This window comes from Heteronotia binoei, chromosome 8, assembly GCF_032191835.1.
Source record: "Heteronotia binoei isolate CCM8104 ecotype False Entrance Well chromosome 8, APGP_CSIRO_Hbin_v1, whole genome shotgun sequence".
NCBI classification, from domain to species: Eukaryota; Metazoa; Chordata; class Lepidosauria; order Squamata; family Gekkonidae; genus Heteronotia; species Heteronotia binoei.
Window position 1 is genome coordinate 93,277,412 of NC_083230.1, and position 16,367 is coordinate 93,293,778.

General features: G+C 42.0%; 1 protein-coding gene across 2 annotated transcripts in view; it reads right to left on the reverse strand.

Moving 5' to 3' along the window:
- Positions 1-16,367, reverse strand: part of PARPBP (PARP1 binding protein) — a 59,596-nt gene that overhangs the window by 3,670 nt on the left and 39,559 nt on the right. For both annotated transcript variants that reach the window (XM_060245611.1, XM_060245610.1), the window contains 3 exons: positions 6,050-6,233; positions 4,664-4,830; positions 3,382-3,463 (listed from right to left, as the gene is read on the reverse strand). In XM_060245611.1, coding sequence (XP_060101594.1) covers positions 3,382-3,463; positions 4,664-4,830; positions 6,050-6,233 — 433 coding nt within the window. The remainder of the gene's footprint in view (positions 1-3,381; positions 3,464-4,663; positions 4,831-6,049; positions 6,234-16,367) is intronic.

The window sequence follows — 16,367 nt, forward strand, 5'->3', positions numbered from 1 at the left end:
GCCTCAACCCTTGCTTCCCCTCAAACCATGGTATCAGTAAGAAACTCCTGCAGCATAGCAGAATCTAACCAAGCCAAATGTGCAGGCTGTTTATACTCGCAGAGGGCAACAGAATGCCAAATAATAACTTTTAAAACCTCACATTTTCTTGGGGGGCTCCTGTGTTATGCCTAATTCCTAAAATCTGAAGCTGAAACAAATGTATAAGATTATTAGGTTCCCTGGAGAAATACTTGAACACAAAATAGGTCTATAATTGTCAAATCTGAAGTTTGACACTCATATGAGTTCTGCACAAACACTAATGGTACACCAGGTACAATACTAAAAAGAAAGGTAGGTTTCTAATTTGCAGAAACAGTTACAAGGCACCAGCTATTCAAGAAACCAAAAATTGCAATTATGGCATTGACAACACCGGAATACACAGCTATGTAAAATTTTGGCGCCGCCTGAGGTTAATAGTCAGGACTATCACAGGAATCCAAAGCTCACAAACAGCACACTCATTCTGTTGCCTGGCTGTTCTGATGAGACACAAATTTAAACTTGTGGTAGCAACACACACACACATCCCTGAATGCAGGGCTTTTTTGTAGCAGGATCTCCTTTGCATATTAGGTCACACATCCCTGATGTAGCCAATCCTCCTGGAGCTTACAGTAGGCCCTGTACTAAGAGTCCTGTAAGCTCTTGGAGGATTGGCTACATCAAGGAGGTGTGGTCTAATATGCAAAGGAGTTCTTGCTACAAAAAAGCCCTGCCTGAGGGTATAATTTATGTGGCACTGTCATGGAACTATGCTGCAAAACCCACAAAGGCTATGTCAAGAGAAGCAATCACAGAAATTGAAAAAAGCCAAATAAATGAGGGCAAAATGAAAGAAGCAATCCTAAGACAAGACCCTTCACCTGTGGAACCTGTAACTCACAAAACCAATGTATCCCACCAGATATTCAATAAGCTACCTGCTTGAATTGCCACCCAAGGCCTGAAAAAAGAAAAAGAAGATGATGTTGGATTTATATCCCACCCTCCACTCCAAATCTCAGAGTGGCTCACAATCTCCTTTATCTTCCTCCCCCACCCCTGTGAGGTGGGTGGGGCTAAGAGAACTCTCACAGCAGTTGCCCTTTCAAGGACAACCTCTGCCAGAGATATGGCTGACCCAAGGCCATCCCAGCAGGTGCAAGTGGAGGAGTGGGGAATCAAACCCGGTTCTCCCAGATAAGAGTCCGCACACTTAACCACTACACCAGACTGGCTCTCAGAAGGTGGTTGTTTTGAACTACCTGAGAATCTAAAATGCACCTGTAGCTATCTCTCCCAGTGTCACTATGACCTTCTTTCTGACTCATGCAAGCCAAAAGAGGTATTGGCATCCTTTCAGTAGCTGCTCTATACAGCCAGTGCTTTTCTCTCCCAAGCTGATGAGAAGCCTGGCTTATTAAAGGCCCACACTTGCTGATGCTTGGGTCTGACATGACACAAGATAAGGTTGCCAATCATCAGGCAGAACTTGGAGATCTCCCAGAATTACAACTGATCTCTACGCTACAGAAATTAGTTTCCCTGGTGGAAATGGCTACTTCGGAGGGTGGACTATATGGCATTATACCGCGCTGAGGTCCCCAACCTCCCCAAACCCCTCCCCCCAAATTTCTAGAAATTTCCTACTCCAGAGTTGGCAGCCTTAAGTCATGTACAATGACTATACAAGAAATAGAGTTGCAGCATCTTTCATATAATGCTTGTATCGTCTTCTGTCCTCAGTTTCAATGCTATGTAAGATCTTTGTGGAACACTATACTGGGTGATAGGAGTTATCAAATCTGGCCTGGGAAACTCCTGGAATTTTAATAGGCATGTGATGTCACAGATCCCTCCCACCAAAGCTGCCATTTTCTACACAGGAACTACTGTCATAGAGATCCACAGAAAGAAGTTTAAAATGTTATATTTCTCTTCAATCCTTCATTGTATGTTTTTCTTTTTGAACCACTACAACTATACTTCCACAGGAATAACTAAGTAGTATAACAAAGGCCTGCAGCAACAACCTTGGGGAGAACTAAAAGTACTGCTCAGATCCAGACCTAGTTTTTCCTACAGAAAAAATGAACAAAAACAATTTTCACAGGACAAATTGAAATGCTCTGCTTTACATTTAAAAAAAGATTTCAGTACAGAGTAAAATCCTAAGAAACATTACGCTAGTTAAATGGAATATAATACCTGATATGGGAAAGATAGGCTTGCCAATCCCCAGGTCCCAGCAGGAGTTCTTCTGCTTTCCCAGGCTCCTTCCCGCTCCCAGTCAGCTGGCCGGCGGGGAAAAGCCCCGCCCCCAGAGGACCATGTGCCTTTCTCCCTCCGGAGGCTTCAGTCTCCGATTAAAAGGCTTCCTCTTGGAATGGTATGTCTGTGTTACTTTGGAGAAGTTGGCAGCAACTTGTGAGTAGAGAGGCCAATCCCTCACTTCAGAGTCGCCAGAAAGGGGGAGGGGAAACGTCTGCTGAGCACTTCATTATTCCCTATGTGGAGATCGATTCTCATAGGGTATAATGGGGAATTGATCGGTGGTTTCGGGGGCTCTGGGGGGGGGCTGTTTTTTGAGGTAGAGGCAGTATAGTATCTAGTGCTTCTCCCCAAAGTACCCCCCAATTTTCAAAATGATTGGACCCGGGAGTCCAATTCTATGAGCCCCAAAAGAAGGTGCCCCTATCCTTCATTATTTCCTATGGAAGGAAGACATTTAAAAAGGTGTGCTGTCCCTTTAAATGTGATGGTCAGAACTCCCTTGGAGTTCAATTATGCTTGTCACACCCTTGTTCCTGGCTCCACCCCCAAAGTCCCCAGATATTTCTTGAATTGGACTTGGCAACCCTAGGGAAAGATGACAGGAGAATAATGGATTTGTATCAAGAATGCAGTGCAGGCCGTAAAATATTATAATCAGGCCACAGGTTAGTTAAGCAAAGCCCTACCAGGGCCTCATTTGCATATTAGACCACACCCTCTGATACTACTATTGTTCCACACATGGTTTTTCTATAGAAAAAACCCAGCACAAACTCATTTGAATATTAGGCCACACCCCCTGGTGCCAAGCCAGACAACTACATTCCTGTGCATTCCTACTTCCTGCTAAAAAAAAAAGCCCTGCAAAGTCTCATATTTATTAATTTTTAGGTTTTCAGTCATCATGGCTAGTAACCACTGATAGAGCTATCATCCATGAATCTGTCTAATCTCCTTTTAAAGCTGTCTATGCCTGTGGCCATCACGACATCCTCTAGCAGCAAATTCCATGTTTTAATCACTTGTTGTGTAAAGAAGTATTTCCTTTTGTCCCTCCTGAATCTACTGCCGTTACTGTACCTTAAGTTTTCTTCTATCTACTGCTCTTTGAATCCGTTCTCTTAAAGCTTTTGGAGAAGATCCGCTGGGTTGTGCTGGAGATCTGCATTAATGTTTAAGTGAACTGTTAGCAATGATGATGATAAGTACACATATTACACATTTTCTGGGTTAAGGTTTTCATATTGTGTATATGTATGTTTCCAAGTTTCTGATTTTAAATAACCAAAGGAATTATTTTATGGCAGATGACCCAAATCCAAATAAATCACCTATGTTGTCCTAAATGATCAGCCTGCATTCTAAAGCTTTGTGGTCTGAGTGTTTCACTCATTTTAATGACAAGGAACTAATCTAAAGGCATCAAGAAATGGATGTGCAAGTAGACACTTGCTGTGAAACGAATGCTCTTGTAAGTAGGCAATATGCAGATGCGCATAGAAGCTCCTGCAACTGTGACTGCTACAATGGACCAAATGAGCATTAGAAGCTAGAAGACTTTTTGGGACTGTTGCTGTGCACACATTTGCCTTCTTTTTTAGGGGGAAAGAACAAAGTTTGAGTCCAGTGGCACCATTAATATCAACAAAGTTTTATTCTGGGTATGTTTATACCCAGAATAAACATTGATCTTAAAGGTGCTACTGGAGTTATTTTTTTTTAATTGAACATGAAAACTTATACCCAGAATAAAACTGTGTTGGTCTTAAAGGTGCAACTGGACTCAATCTTTGTTCTGCTGCTTCAGACCAACAGGGCTACCCCACCTGAAACTTTTTTTTTTTGGGGGGGGGGGTAGGTATATTTTGTCTGTGTGATTGTAATGACCACTATTGGTGCATTATTGTTTCATTGCACCACATGTCCAGTTTGCTAATTGTTCCATTAAAGTTATGGTTTTCTCACTGAAATATTAGTAGCATCAAGATTTCTCCAAGGACACCAAAGATGTGGACACCAATAGCCACCAACAGGACACCTTTTATCTAACTGCCCCTTGCTAGTAGGTGATTCTAAGACTGATACTTTGCACACACTAAATATTCCCACCATCCTCTCACCCAAGAGTTATTCCATTCAGGAACAGAGTAAAGCTGCTGTGTGCATCAGCACCCCAATCTATATACACTCACCCCAATCACAGTTTGCATGTGACAATGTATATATTTTGTTTGTACAGGAAGACAATCTCTGCAAAGGAAACAGTTGTTATGTGAGGCCCCAAATCCTTGGCTTTAAAAATAAAATAAACATTCTGGTTCTCATCTCCTTGCTGACTTGATTTTCAGCATTTAGCACTTACTTGTACAGCATCAGAGTAGAGGGGGACCCAAATTCATCATCAAATAATAATTCAGCTTTGTTGGTGGGAGGAAGGTAGGTAGCTGCTTCATCCAAAAAAATCTGGAAAAACTTCACAGTATCTCTGCCACAGTAAACAGTGTCATGGTTTATAGCATGTAGTTTGGGCTGAAATTAAAAGTGAACAGTATTGTTAGTTTTACATGAGGAGTACCCCTAACCTACCTACACTGCACTCTTAAGACGCTTTCCTGGGAGTAAGCCCTATTGAATAAATGAGATATTTCTGAGTAGACCAGCTCTGGCTTGCACCACATGTCAAATTAGTAGGGTTGCCAGCCTTCAGGCAGTGGCTGGAGATTTCCCACTATTCCAATCTGATCTTCAGGCAACAGAGGTCAGTTCACCTGGATAAAATGGCTGTTTTGGAAGTTGGACTCTATGGCATTGTACCCCACTGAAGTCCCTCCCGTCTCCAAACCCCACCCTCCTCAGGCTCCACCCCTAAAATCTCCAGGTATCTCCCAAACCAGAGCAGGCAACCTTACCAGTTAGTTTAAATTCATCAGCAGATAATACAAGATGCGTCCATTACAAAAAAGTTCAGCAGAATACTTCCTAATTCCAACTTGTTTGGGACTTGTATAAGATAAATGTTTATATGTACATATCTCAGGTGACCAAACTGAAGATGGTCATCAGACACAACTCCTTCAGGACAGATCAACCCATCTGTTACATAACAGATTCATATAATTTGGGCCACAGGATGCCACATGTTAAGAGAAGAAACCACAAAATAATCCATTTCTGACTTTGGGGTCCTTAGGCAGAGAAGATTCTAGCAAGGGAGTCAAGCCCCATGCATTAAAAATGGAAAGGCAAAGATCTCCCAGAGTTACTAGGAAACCTGACCAAAGAACGCTCAGTGTTAAGAGTTACCACTGTCTACCAGCCTGTATTAACACAATAGTAAAATCAGAATTCAAATATGAAGAGAAACTAATACATCAAGGTAGAAACTGCCTGGATAAGTTTTTTGTTTGTTTGTTTATTTAGCAGTTCCAAGAGGCAAGAGAAATCAAGATACTGTATTGTAATACATGATCATTAGCATTATAAACATTAGAAAGATGGGGAGAGGGAGTTAAGCTTTTTCATCCACAATTCTTCAGAAATATTTTCCAAGTTAAACATTCTTGCAAAGCCACATGAGAGAAAGCCTCAAATATTGCAGATACCTTCTGCAATATTTACCAAACTGGATGGTGCCATGCTACATAAAACAATACTGTTATTACTAAATTACTGTCTACTTTCAGGGCATTAACAAAATTTCCTATCTTTTAAATCAAGCAAATTAGAAGAACAAAGGGAGGCCCCTTACCCGGGCTGGGCTGACTCCAGTGGAGCTAGCTGCCACAACATCATGCTGAAAATTGATAATATTTTTAATCCTCAAATCCGAATCGTGGACAACTTCCTCCACTGCTCGACAGAAGGGATCCCTGCTGTTTTGGCCTTTTATCAAATGCGACTTGATTGTTGATAGAATTTGGCCCCCTGCAAGTCTAAAAACAGACCTAGGGTCATCTCCATATTCATCTTGGCACTATCTTAATATACTTAATAGTTTTGAAAACAGAGAGGCTTCATAGTTAATCAAAACTGTTCAGAAAACAGCTTTGATCTATGAAGTTGCACAGCACCGTGCAATGAAATCCTGTCCTTTGACGTGGCGATTTGCTTTTAAAAACTGGGAAATTACTCAAGTCAAGAAATGAGGACAATAGACTCCTCCTTTACTAATACACTGCTTTAAATAGCAAAAGGAAATAGGCTGGCTGCAAAAGAAGTTTTAATTACACTATCATCTTTCAGGTCACATTATCCGATTTTGCTCATTAAGCTACAAGTGGAAATAAAGTTCTGGAAGAAGTGAACTCATCCAACATTTCTTATGGTACATTTCTGTTTCATGTTGATTTCAGAAGCACATAAGCTATCATAAGTGTTTTGACTAAAATAATAAAGTAACCAGTATGAATAGAACATTGATAAACATCTTTTTTTAAAAAGAAGTTTGAAGTACTCATTCAGTAGCAGAAGAAAACAGCAGATTCTCTAGCTTAGTGATAAGTCATCTCCACACATACAATGTATGTATAATATATATGTACAACAAGCAGGGGACCCACAAGGAGTTGTGGAGGGCACCTCACTTCCCCCTGTATTTCCCTTGCCATACTATTTCCACCCTTTCCCTGCTTCCTTGTCTCTTTTCCACATCAGCCAACTTACCCTTTAATCCGCTCCCCATTTCTAGCTGTATTTATTATTTACTTCATTTATACCCCACCGTTCTCCATATTGGGGACCCAAAGTTTATCACATTGTTCTCCTGTCCTCTATTCTATCCTTACAACAGTCAGAGCTTCTCAGCCTAACCCTGGTATGTCAGACTGAGACGCTATGACTAGTGTAAAGTCACCTGCTTGTTTCCATGGCAGAGCATGGATTTGAATTGGGTTCTCCTAGTCTGAAACTCTAACCACTACACCACTCTGGGTGCTGTTGAATAGTAGTTAGCAGCAGCCTGGCCTCGCAGTGATTGCTACTGGGCCTGGATTAAACAAGTCTGGAAAAGACCATGCCCCTTACTGACAGAAACCAAGGCCTGAAACTTGGCAGTACTGTTGTTGTTGTCTAGCAACCGCTAACACAGCCACCAACAGAGCATTCATTTCTTAAAGCTACAGTGCTGCTTCTATTATTCAAGGGAAAGTTAACACCCCTTCCAATTTTTATTTTTTTACATTTTTCTGCAAACCTGGGGCTTTTTTAGGTGTGTAGAAGGATCTGTCTTATCTGTTCATGGCTCCTTTTTCTGGATTTAAGTATCTCTACAGTTGGCCATGTTGAGAATTAGATATATTGCTTATCTGCTAGTTTCAGGCAGCAAATAAAATGTTTTGAGCAAAAATTGATTGTAACAGGTGATAATCCTGATGCTAAGATTAATTAAGGTTACCAGGTCCTCGTCATTTCCCGGTGGGGGGAGGGAGATGTCTGGGAGTGCGAAGGTGGAGCAACACCACCACATGCAACGTCCCTAGCATGATGACATCTCATGCAGATGAAGTCATCATGCTGGGGACATCACACGGTGGTGCTCTGGTATTTTGGGCAAAACCCTATGTTTACCATAGAGTTTGGAACGTTGCTGTGCAGCATCCCCAGTGTGATGATGTCACTTCCATGTGTCATCATCATGCTGGGGATGCTGCACTGGGGGGGGGGGGGGGGAGGTGGCAGGGTTTCCCCTTGTCAGCCAGCTAGCCAGCAGCAGATTGGAGCCCACCAAATCTGGGGATCTCTCACTCCCACCTAAGGGCTGGCAACCCAAAGATTAAGTGAAACACAGTGAATGGATTTTTATTTTCCAATGTGTTAGGATTCAGGTGCTGGACATGGGCTTTGCCAATATGATTAATTCAGGGAGGAGAGAAAGAAGCAGGAAGAATGGGGAGCCTCTGAGGGCTTTCATGGAAGAAAAAGAGGAAATAAGAAAAAGAGGAAATAGTGGGAAAGGGGCAAATGAGATGTCCTCCACAAGTTTTTGGGGCTCCTCCACTTTTATGAAGGACACCTCCCATCAAAGTAGGAAATTAAGTATATAAAGTGTGATGTTTAACCTTACAGGGCAGGTCAGATTTTAACTACACCTCTACCACTCAGAAGACAACATGCAGTCTTCTCAAGATTGGTAGCTATGACCTAATTTCTATCTCCCCCCCCCCCCTGAAATTGCCCCCTCTCACTATGGTCAGTGCTCTACACTGGAAGATGAATTCATGCTTCATAGAATCCTATCCTGCCCTGGAACAGATGAATCCTATAACCTATTGTTTGCAGTTGCATCATATCCAATCACTTAACCCAGTATTACATTGTTCTTTCTTGGTTCTTGCTCCACCACCACACTCACTATAGATCCCCAGCCTCCACCACCTCCAATACATGTTAATGAGGATGTGGGGTAAAAAGTTGACCAATATTGGATTCTCCCATTGGTCATAGCTGGCTTATGGACTGGAACCTTATGGACTGGAATGGGTATGATCTTAAGGACTGTTCATAGAAAGCAGCTGAAGGTATACATGGTCTTGTCTTTCTCCACCAGATTCACCAGTAGTATCCTCAGAAGCATCATGCAGACCCACTTGGGGTGGTGTGCCTCAGGGAAAGAAATGTTATCAAGGCCTGTCCTAGACCAGCCTATTCCTAGGGGAAAAACTCATAAGATGAGGAGTTCACTGTAGTGGTATATATAGTGAGTTAAGTGCATGGTGTAGTGGTTAAGTGTGTGGACTCTTATCTGGGAGAATCAGGTTTGATTCCCCACTCCTCCATATGCAGCTGCTGGAATGGCCTTGGGTCAGTCATAGCTCTCGCTGGAATTGTTCTTGAAAGGGCAGCAGCTATAAGAGCTCTCTCAGTCCCACCTACCTCACAGGTTGTCTGTTGTGGGCGGTGGGGAAGGTAAAGGAGATTGTGACTGCCCTGAGACTCTGAGATTCAGAGTACAGGGTGGGATATAAACCCAATGTTGTCATCTTCTTCCTATGCCTGATGCTTTGTGTACTCTGTAGGGCTGCCAAGTCCAACTCAAGATCTGGGGGTGGAGCCAGGAGCAAGGGTGTGACAAGCAGATTGTACTCCGAAGGGAGTTCTGGCCATCACATTCCTTTTAAATGCTTTCCTTCCATTGGAAATAATGGGAAATGACTCTGCAGAGGAAAGCAATGGCAAAACACCTCTGCTTCTTACTTACCTTGAAAGCCCCTTGCTAGGACTTCCGTAAGTCGGTTGTGATTTGACAGCACATATATGCATGAGGGGAACAGCAGGGGAAGAGCTGTATGGGACTAAAGAGTTTCTTAGAGATACTTTACAGAAAGGGAAATGATAGAAATGGATAATTACCAGTTACTGAAGCAAGAATTCTGAGCAGATTCATGTCAGTGTGCTAAAACAATCACAGAGGTTTCTCCTGTATATATGTATCACTTACTAGGAATAAGGCCCAATTTGCTGTGATGTCATGGCATGACAACCATCACAAAGATGCTGAAGCTCAGCATTCCTTTTGTCTGCAGTCTGTTGTTGACATCATTTCCTGTCATATTCAGCCTTGTGGTTTTTAGCATCAGCATGTGCTTGTGGTATGATCTGTGGTGTGATTTCTAGCCTGGCAAGGTTATGTATGCCACAGAGTATGTGCCTCAAGACAGCCATTTTCTGTAGGGGAAGTGATCTGATTTCAGCTTTCCACCTCCCCCCCCCCTCCCTACAGCCTCTACCTAGGAAAAGTATAGTCTTTCTTCACAGTGGGGACCAAAGCTGGAGGGAAGCAAGCTCAGTAGGGTATAATGAAACAGAGTCCACCCTGCAAAGCAGCCATTTTCTCCAAGGGAAGTGATCTCTGACTTCTGGAGAGCAGCGGTAATTCTGAGTGATCTCCAGCCCTTACATGGAGATTGGCAGCAATGGTTCCCCTGGAGGAAACTGCTGGTTTGGAGGGTGGAGTGTGGAGTCTATGGCATTGTACCTGTCTGAAGTCCCACCCCTCCTCAAACCCTGCCCTCTCCAGGCTCAATCTCCAGGAATTTCTCAACCAGGAGTTGGCAACCCTATCTTTTTCCCAGCCAACCATTAACCTACCTTTATCTGCTGTGACTTTAGCTTTCCATCTCCCCCATTCCCTGAAGCCTCCACCTAGGAAAAGTACAGATTTTCTCCACAGTGGGGATCAAAGCAGCTTACATCATTCTCCTCTCCTCTTTTTGATCTACACAACAACCCTGTGAGATATGTTAGGCTGAAAGTCTGTGACTGGTCCAAAACTACCCAGTCAGCTTCCATAGCAAGAACCTGGGTCTGGCAGACCTTGCTCTGAAGTGCTAACTGCTATGCCACACTGGCTGTCAAAAGGTGGAGGGACTGGCCCCAATGAGTTCTCCCTCAAAGGCCAAAATAGGCCTGGAAAGCAGGGCTGTCTTAACACATGGGCCTGATGGGCACTTGCCTGTGGGCCCCACGAGCATAGGGGTCCCATACTAATCTGTGTATGATGCAGTACTAATAACCAGGTATTGATAGTTTGTGAGTATATGAATGGATAAGCTTTTTATTTGTGCAAATTGAGAAAATGTTTAATCTTGTAGACCTACACAAGATCCTGGCATACACTGCTTTGCCCAGGGCCCATAATGCTGTTAAGACAGCCCTACTGGAAAGGGCCTCCTATCCCTGCCTATTACTGACAGAACCAAGCTTGGAATACTGTGGTTGCCTAGCAGCAAACACTGAGGGAAAATGGATGACCTAGAGGGATAGGCTAATAGGACACAAAGGCAACTTCCCCAGTGGTCCAGTTCTCATCTGTCTTGGGACTGGAGGGTGGGCTTGCTCTCCATGGAGATTGTGGCATGTGGCTCAACCAGTGAGAGTAGGTGAGTGATCAGCAAGACAGCTTGCCTTTTTTATACACGCACACGTACACACACGTCAATTGTCAGTAATGTTCACTATGTTTTGAGGTATGCAAATGAGATTTCTTATAATGACTCCTTTATTATCTCTTGTTCTGAATGCACATAGTTTGGCTCTTTGTAAAAGGTTATATATTATGCCATTTGTATGCCACCTTTCTACTCAATCAGGGTCACTAATGTTATGACAGATACAGTGGAACAGTGGGTCCCTTCTATGTTTATATTTAACATTACCATGATTGCAGATTTTTAGAGTATAAGCCATCAGCTGTACATTTTTTTTCCATAAAGGAATATACATTCTTTAAGATTTCTATTCCTTATTTTCTTAACATGGATTTGTGAAAGGTTCTGTTCAGGCAGTCTTTCGAATAACGTAGTTAAAAACAATCCTCGAATTAAATCTGGCATTCATAGACTAGGATCAAACTTTGAGTGTGTAGTTCAACAAGAGAACCTTTTGCCTGTTCTTCTGGCAGCATGCAGCCCAGTAAAAGCTAAGGTCAGTGTGTCTGAAGCAGCAACATTTGGTAGAGACAAACAGCTAATATCCCTGGGCTTGTTTAATCTTTCTTCCCAATTCTTCATTTCCAGGAAAAATGTTCCCATTCCCCATCAGATATATACAGCAGTAGTTGGAGCAATGAAAGGAAAACTTCATTCATTTTTCATGTGAAGAGGCCAAAACAAAAAGTGCTGATCTACTGTGTATGGGGGATTAGCTTAACATGACCATGCCATGGTTTACTTCATTTTGCATTTGGCTGTACCACAAAGAGGCTACTCTTACAACCAACACTCATCCTTGTTCACCTGTAAGTCTTGTGGAGCTCAAAGATACATGTTATATACTGCTGCCACAGGCCAGTTTGCCTCAGTGTTCTCTCCTTATACATTATTTAAGGCTCTCAAATGTTTTGAAGTTAGACCTACTTCTAACTCACCCTACCTCATGGGACCCACTCCTGCAGCACCTCCAGCCAGGGTTCAATCGCCAGAAAGCCAATTTGGTATAGTGATTAAGAGCAGTAGATTCTAATCTAGAGAAGTGGTTTGATTCCTCACTCTTCCAACATGCAGCCAGCTGGGTGACCTTAGTCCAGTAGTTACAGTTGTATCAGAGCTCTCTCAGACCCACCTATCTCACAGGGTGTCTGTTGTGGGGAGAGGAAGGGATGGCAATTGTAAGCCCACTCTGAGACTCCTTCGGGTAGTGAAAAGTGGGGTATAAAAACCAACTATTCTTCTTCTGGCTACCACAGAGAAGAGATGAGGGGACAGTGGGCATAAGCTTCCACACCAGCTGAGAACAAACTGCAGCCTAAAGCCAACATCGGTGCAGGAAGCAAAGTCACTACTGCCTTGCCTGCATCGGTGCTAGTTGGGCGCCAACTGAGCACCCAAAAATGAGCAGGATTATAAAACTATAAAACTGGCAGTTGCTTCTTCTAGCGGAGAGGGGGGCATCCACAGGTGCAAGAGTCAGCAGTTAAATATGCATACATGGAATCATAGCGTTGGAAGGGACCTCCAGGTCATCTAGTCCAACCACCTGCACAATGCTGAACTTAAATACCTCCCCCCTACACACACTCTGCCTACCTTCTCATGATCTACCTAATGCATAGAATCAGCATTGTCGTCAGATGGCCATTCACCCTCTGTTTTAAAAACCTCCGATGAAGGAGAGACCACCATCTCCCAAGGAAGCCAGTTCCACTGAGGAACAGCTCTGTCAGGAAGTTATTCCTAATGTTGAGACAGAAATTCTTTTGATTTAATTTCAACCCATTGGTTCTGGTCTGACCTTCTGGGGCAACAGAAAACAATTCTGCACCATCTTCTATATGAGACAGCCCTTCAAGTACTTGCAAATGGTGATCATATCACCTTTCAGTCATCTCCTCTCCAGGCTAAACATACCCAGCTCGTTCAGCCTTTCTTCATAGGACCTGGTCTCCAGACCTCTCACCATCTTTGTCGCCCTCCACTGGAGATGTTCCAGCTTGTCTATAGCCTTCATTGTGGTGCCCAGAACTGAACACAATATTCTAGGTGAAGTCTAATCAGACCAGAATAAAGCAATACCATCACTTCACGTGATCTGGACACTATACTACTGTTGATACAGTCCAAAATTGAATCTGCCTTTTTAGATACTGCATCACACTGCTGACTCATGTTCAGTGTACAGTCGACTAAGACCCCTAGATCCTTTTCGCACATACAACTGCCAAGATGTATGTGCGAAATAAATAATAAATGCAGAATTTTACATTTCTGTATATATAATGGTTTTAAAAATTGTAATATGTTTTTAAAAACTGAAAAATGTAAATTATGGTTTTATATGTTTTATTGGTTTAATCGTGTGGATATGATGTTGTGAGCCGCCCTGAGTCCGCTTGCGGAGAGGGCGGGATATAAGTTGAACGTAATAAATAAATAAATGAATAAATTTATCCAGCTTAAAATTCATTTTATTGGTTTTAGCAGAGTTTTCCATCCTGTCAAGATCACCCTGTATCCTGTCTCTATCTTCTACTGTATTTGTGACCTCTCCCAATTTAGTATCCTCTACAAATTTAATAAGCATTCCCTCATCCAAATCATTTATAGAGATGTTGAACAAAACAGGTCTGAGGACAGATCCTTGAGGCACTCCACTTGTCACTCCTCTCCAAGAGGATGAGGAACCATTCACAAGGACTTTTTGGGTGCGATCTGTCAATTTAATAAGTTTACTCATTAGGAAATATAAATAATTTAGGCTGCTTGCAGAGCTACGTCTATCACTGCTATCAAGGCAGATAATGGTAAGTGAAAGACCAAAATAATCCAGTTGTTACAGAAAGCACACAGAAAAACCCTTTCCTCTGCTATTGGTTATCAGCAGTTATCCATATGAACAAATCATTAGAAAGCAAGTAATTGTTTTTGCAGGCACCAGGCTTCATGCTCTACTAGGAAGCCTTTTTTTTCCCAGGTGGGCTTATCGAGTTCAATAATTTCCTGCCTCTTAACCTGCTTCTGTTCATGCATATAAACTTACTCCCAGCTAAGAGTGCCCAGAATTGTACTGCAAATTCCATTGAACACAATGGGACTTCTGAATAAACCAGCAGAAACTGTACAGTAAATTCTGCAGAGATTCATACATTTCACTCTGGTTCAGTTATGTGCTCTTCTGTCGAGAAAGATGCTTATAATGCAATGAAAAATACACAAAAAATACATTCTGTATATTTTGGCACTTGGAGCACTACTTTCCATGAAATACATAGTATTCACTTTTGATTTTTGGAACACAGAAGAAATTACAGTTCTGAACACAGAAAGCTACAGAATTCGTTGCATGTCACAGATTTATTTACAGATCCAGACAATGAATGGTCATCCATCTGGCAACCAATGTAATTCAGGTGTCCGAGGGATTATTTAGCAAATTTTGAACGAAATATAACCTGTGCTCAGCTGAACTACATATATGAATGGAATAGCTTGAGGGAAAATAGCAGGACGGTTTCCTTCACACTCTGCTTGAAGTTGATGGACTTTTGTTCTAACTCAGCAGAGCTCTTCCTCTATTCTTCATATCAAGTTTGACCTGGTAAGCCTGGGTACCAAGTGTACTTTTGCCGTAAGCTCATATGACCATGGCCAATCAGTTCAACTGCCTCCAACCAAAAACTAAACCAGTTGGAAGCTCTCCCATCTAAAAACTAATCTACCTTACAGGATTGTCACAGAGGTGAATATAATAAAATACTGTGGAGGCCTTTTGTAAATTCAAGAGCTGTACATTGCTAATGGTGTAATATTGAGATGCTAAATGGCTTCAATTGTACCATACTAAAGAATAGTTCTAACAGTAAACAAGTCACTGATAATGTAAGAGCGATGACATAAGAGCTATTAAAGGTAAAGGTAGTCCCCTGTGCAAGCACTAGTTGTTTTCGACTCTGGGGTGACATTGTTTTCTCAACATTTTCATGGCAGACTTTTTACGAGGTGGTTTGCCATTGCCTTCCCCAGTCATCTACACTTTCCCCCCAGCAAGCTGGGTACTCATTTTACCGACCTCAGAAGGATGGAAGGCTGAGTCAACGAGCCGACTACCTGAACCAGCTTCCGCTGGGATCGAACTCAGGTCGTGAGCAGAGGGCTCCAACTGCAGTACTGCAGCTTTACCACTCTGTGCCACGGGGCTCTTTAAGAGCTATTACAAACTCACACATTTATTTCACAGTATTAACTTTAGTGTGGAAAGAACAGTAGACAAAATCAAGGACATGGATAATAATCAAAACTCTTGATAAAATATAAGCCAGTTTCCTAATACCTAATTCCACAGAGAGCAAAACATTTTAAAAATCTGTTAGGGTAGGCTCAGTGTGTGGTTTTTTTTTTCTTCTTTGCAAAATATACATACAAAAACTATAGTTTATGACTATTGTATTATATATAATATACTAAAAACACATGCCCATGACAGACTCTGAACATTCATGAGAGAAAACAGCAACTATTTTTAATTTTAAAAAATTAGAATTTAAGAGACGCTAATTTGAATTCTAAGGGACACATACACAAGTGCAAGAAATGTAGTGCAAGATAGATGTACTAGTTAGCTACAGTTATTTATGACAGTGTTAGGTGCTGGTTCTCATTCTCATCCACATGTGGTTCAAAGGATGTTTTTCGTAAGTGTGACTATGATGCCATACTTCAAATATTTTTGACACTGTCTATCAGAAACTCTCCCAGTCTCCAGAGGCTCTGAGTCTTCAAAACCTTCTCCTATTCCACAACTATGAAAGCGGGGTGAAAGACTTTGAATATCTGCTTGGCCCAACAACTGCTGATGAAATAGCCAGCCAAGCAGAGTCCCACTGCATCAGTCAGTCTTTATGGAGGCATTGTCAAAGGCTCATTCCTGTTTCCTGCCGGCTTTCCAATAGTGAAGAATGAGCAACAAAGAGATACACGGAAAGAAGCTGAAGCAACCAAGAATAAACTGTGGACAAATTAACCGTGGACAAATCAAGCCTACTAAATAAATTAATAAATTACTACATCAAATGTGGTATCAATGATACAATGAATTTATAAAAAATGTATAAAGTACATATTCAAAGTATAATGCTG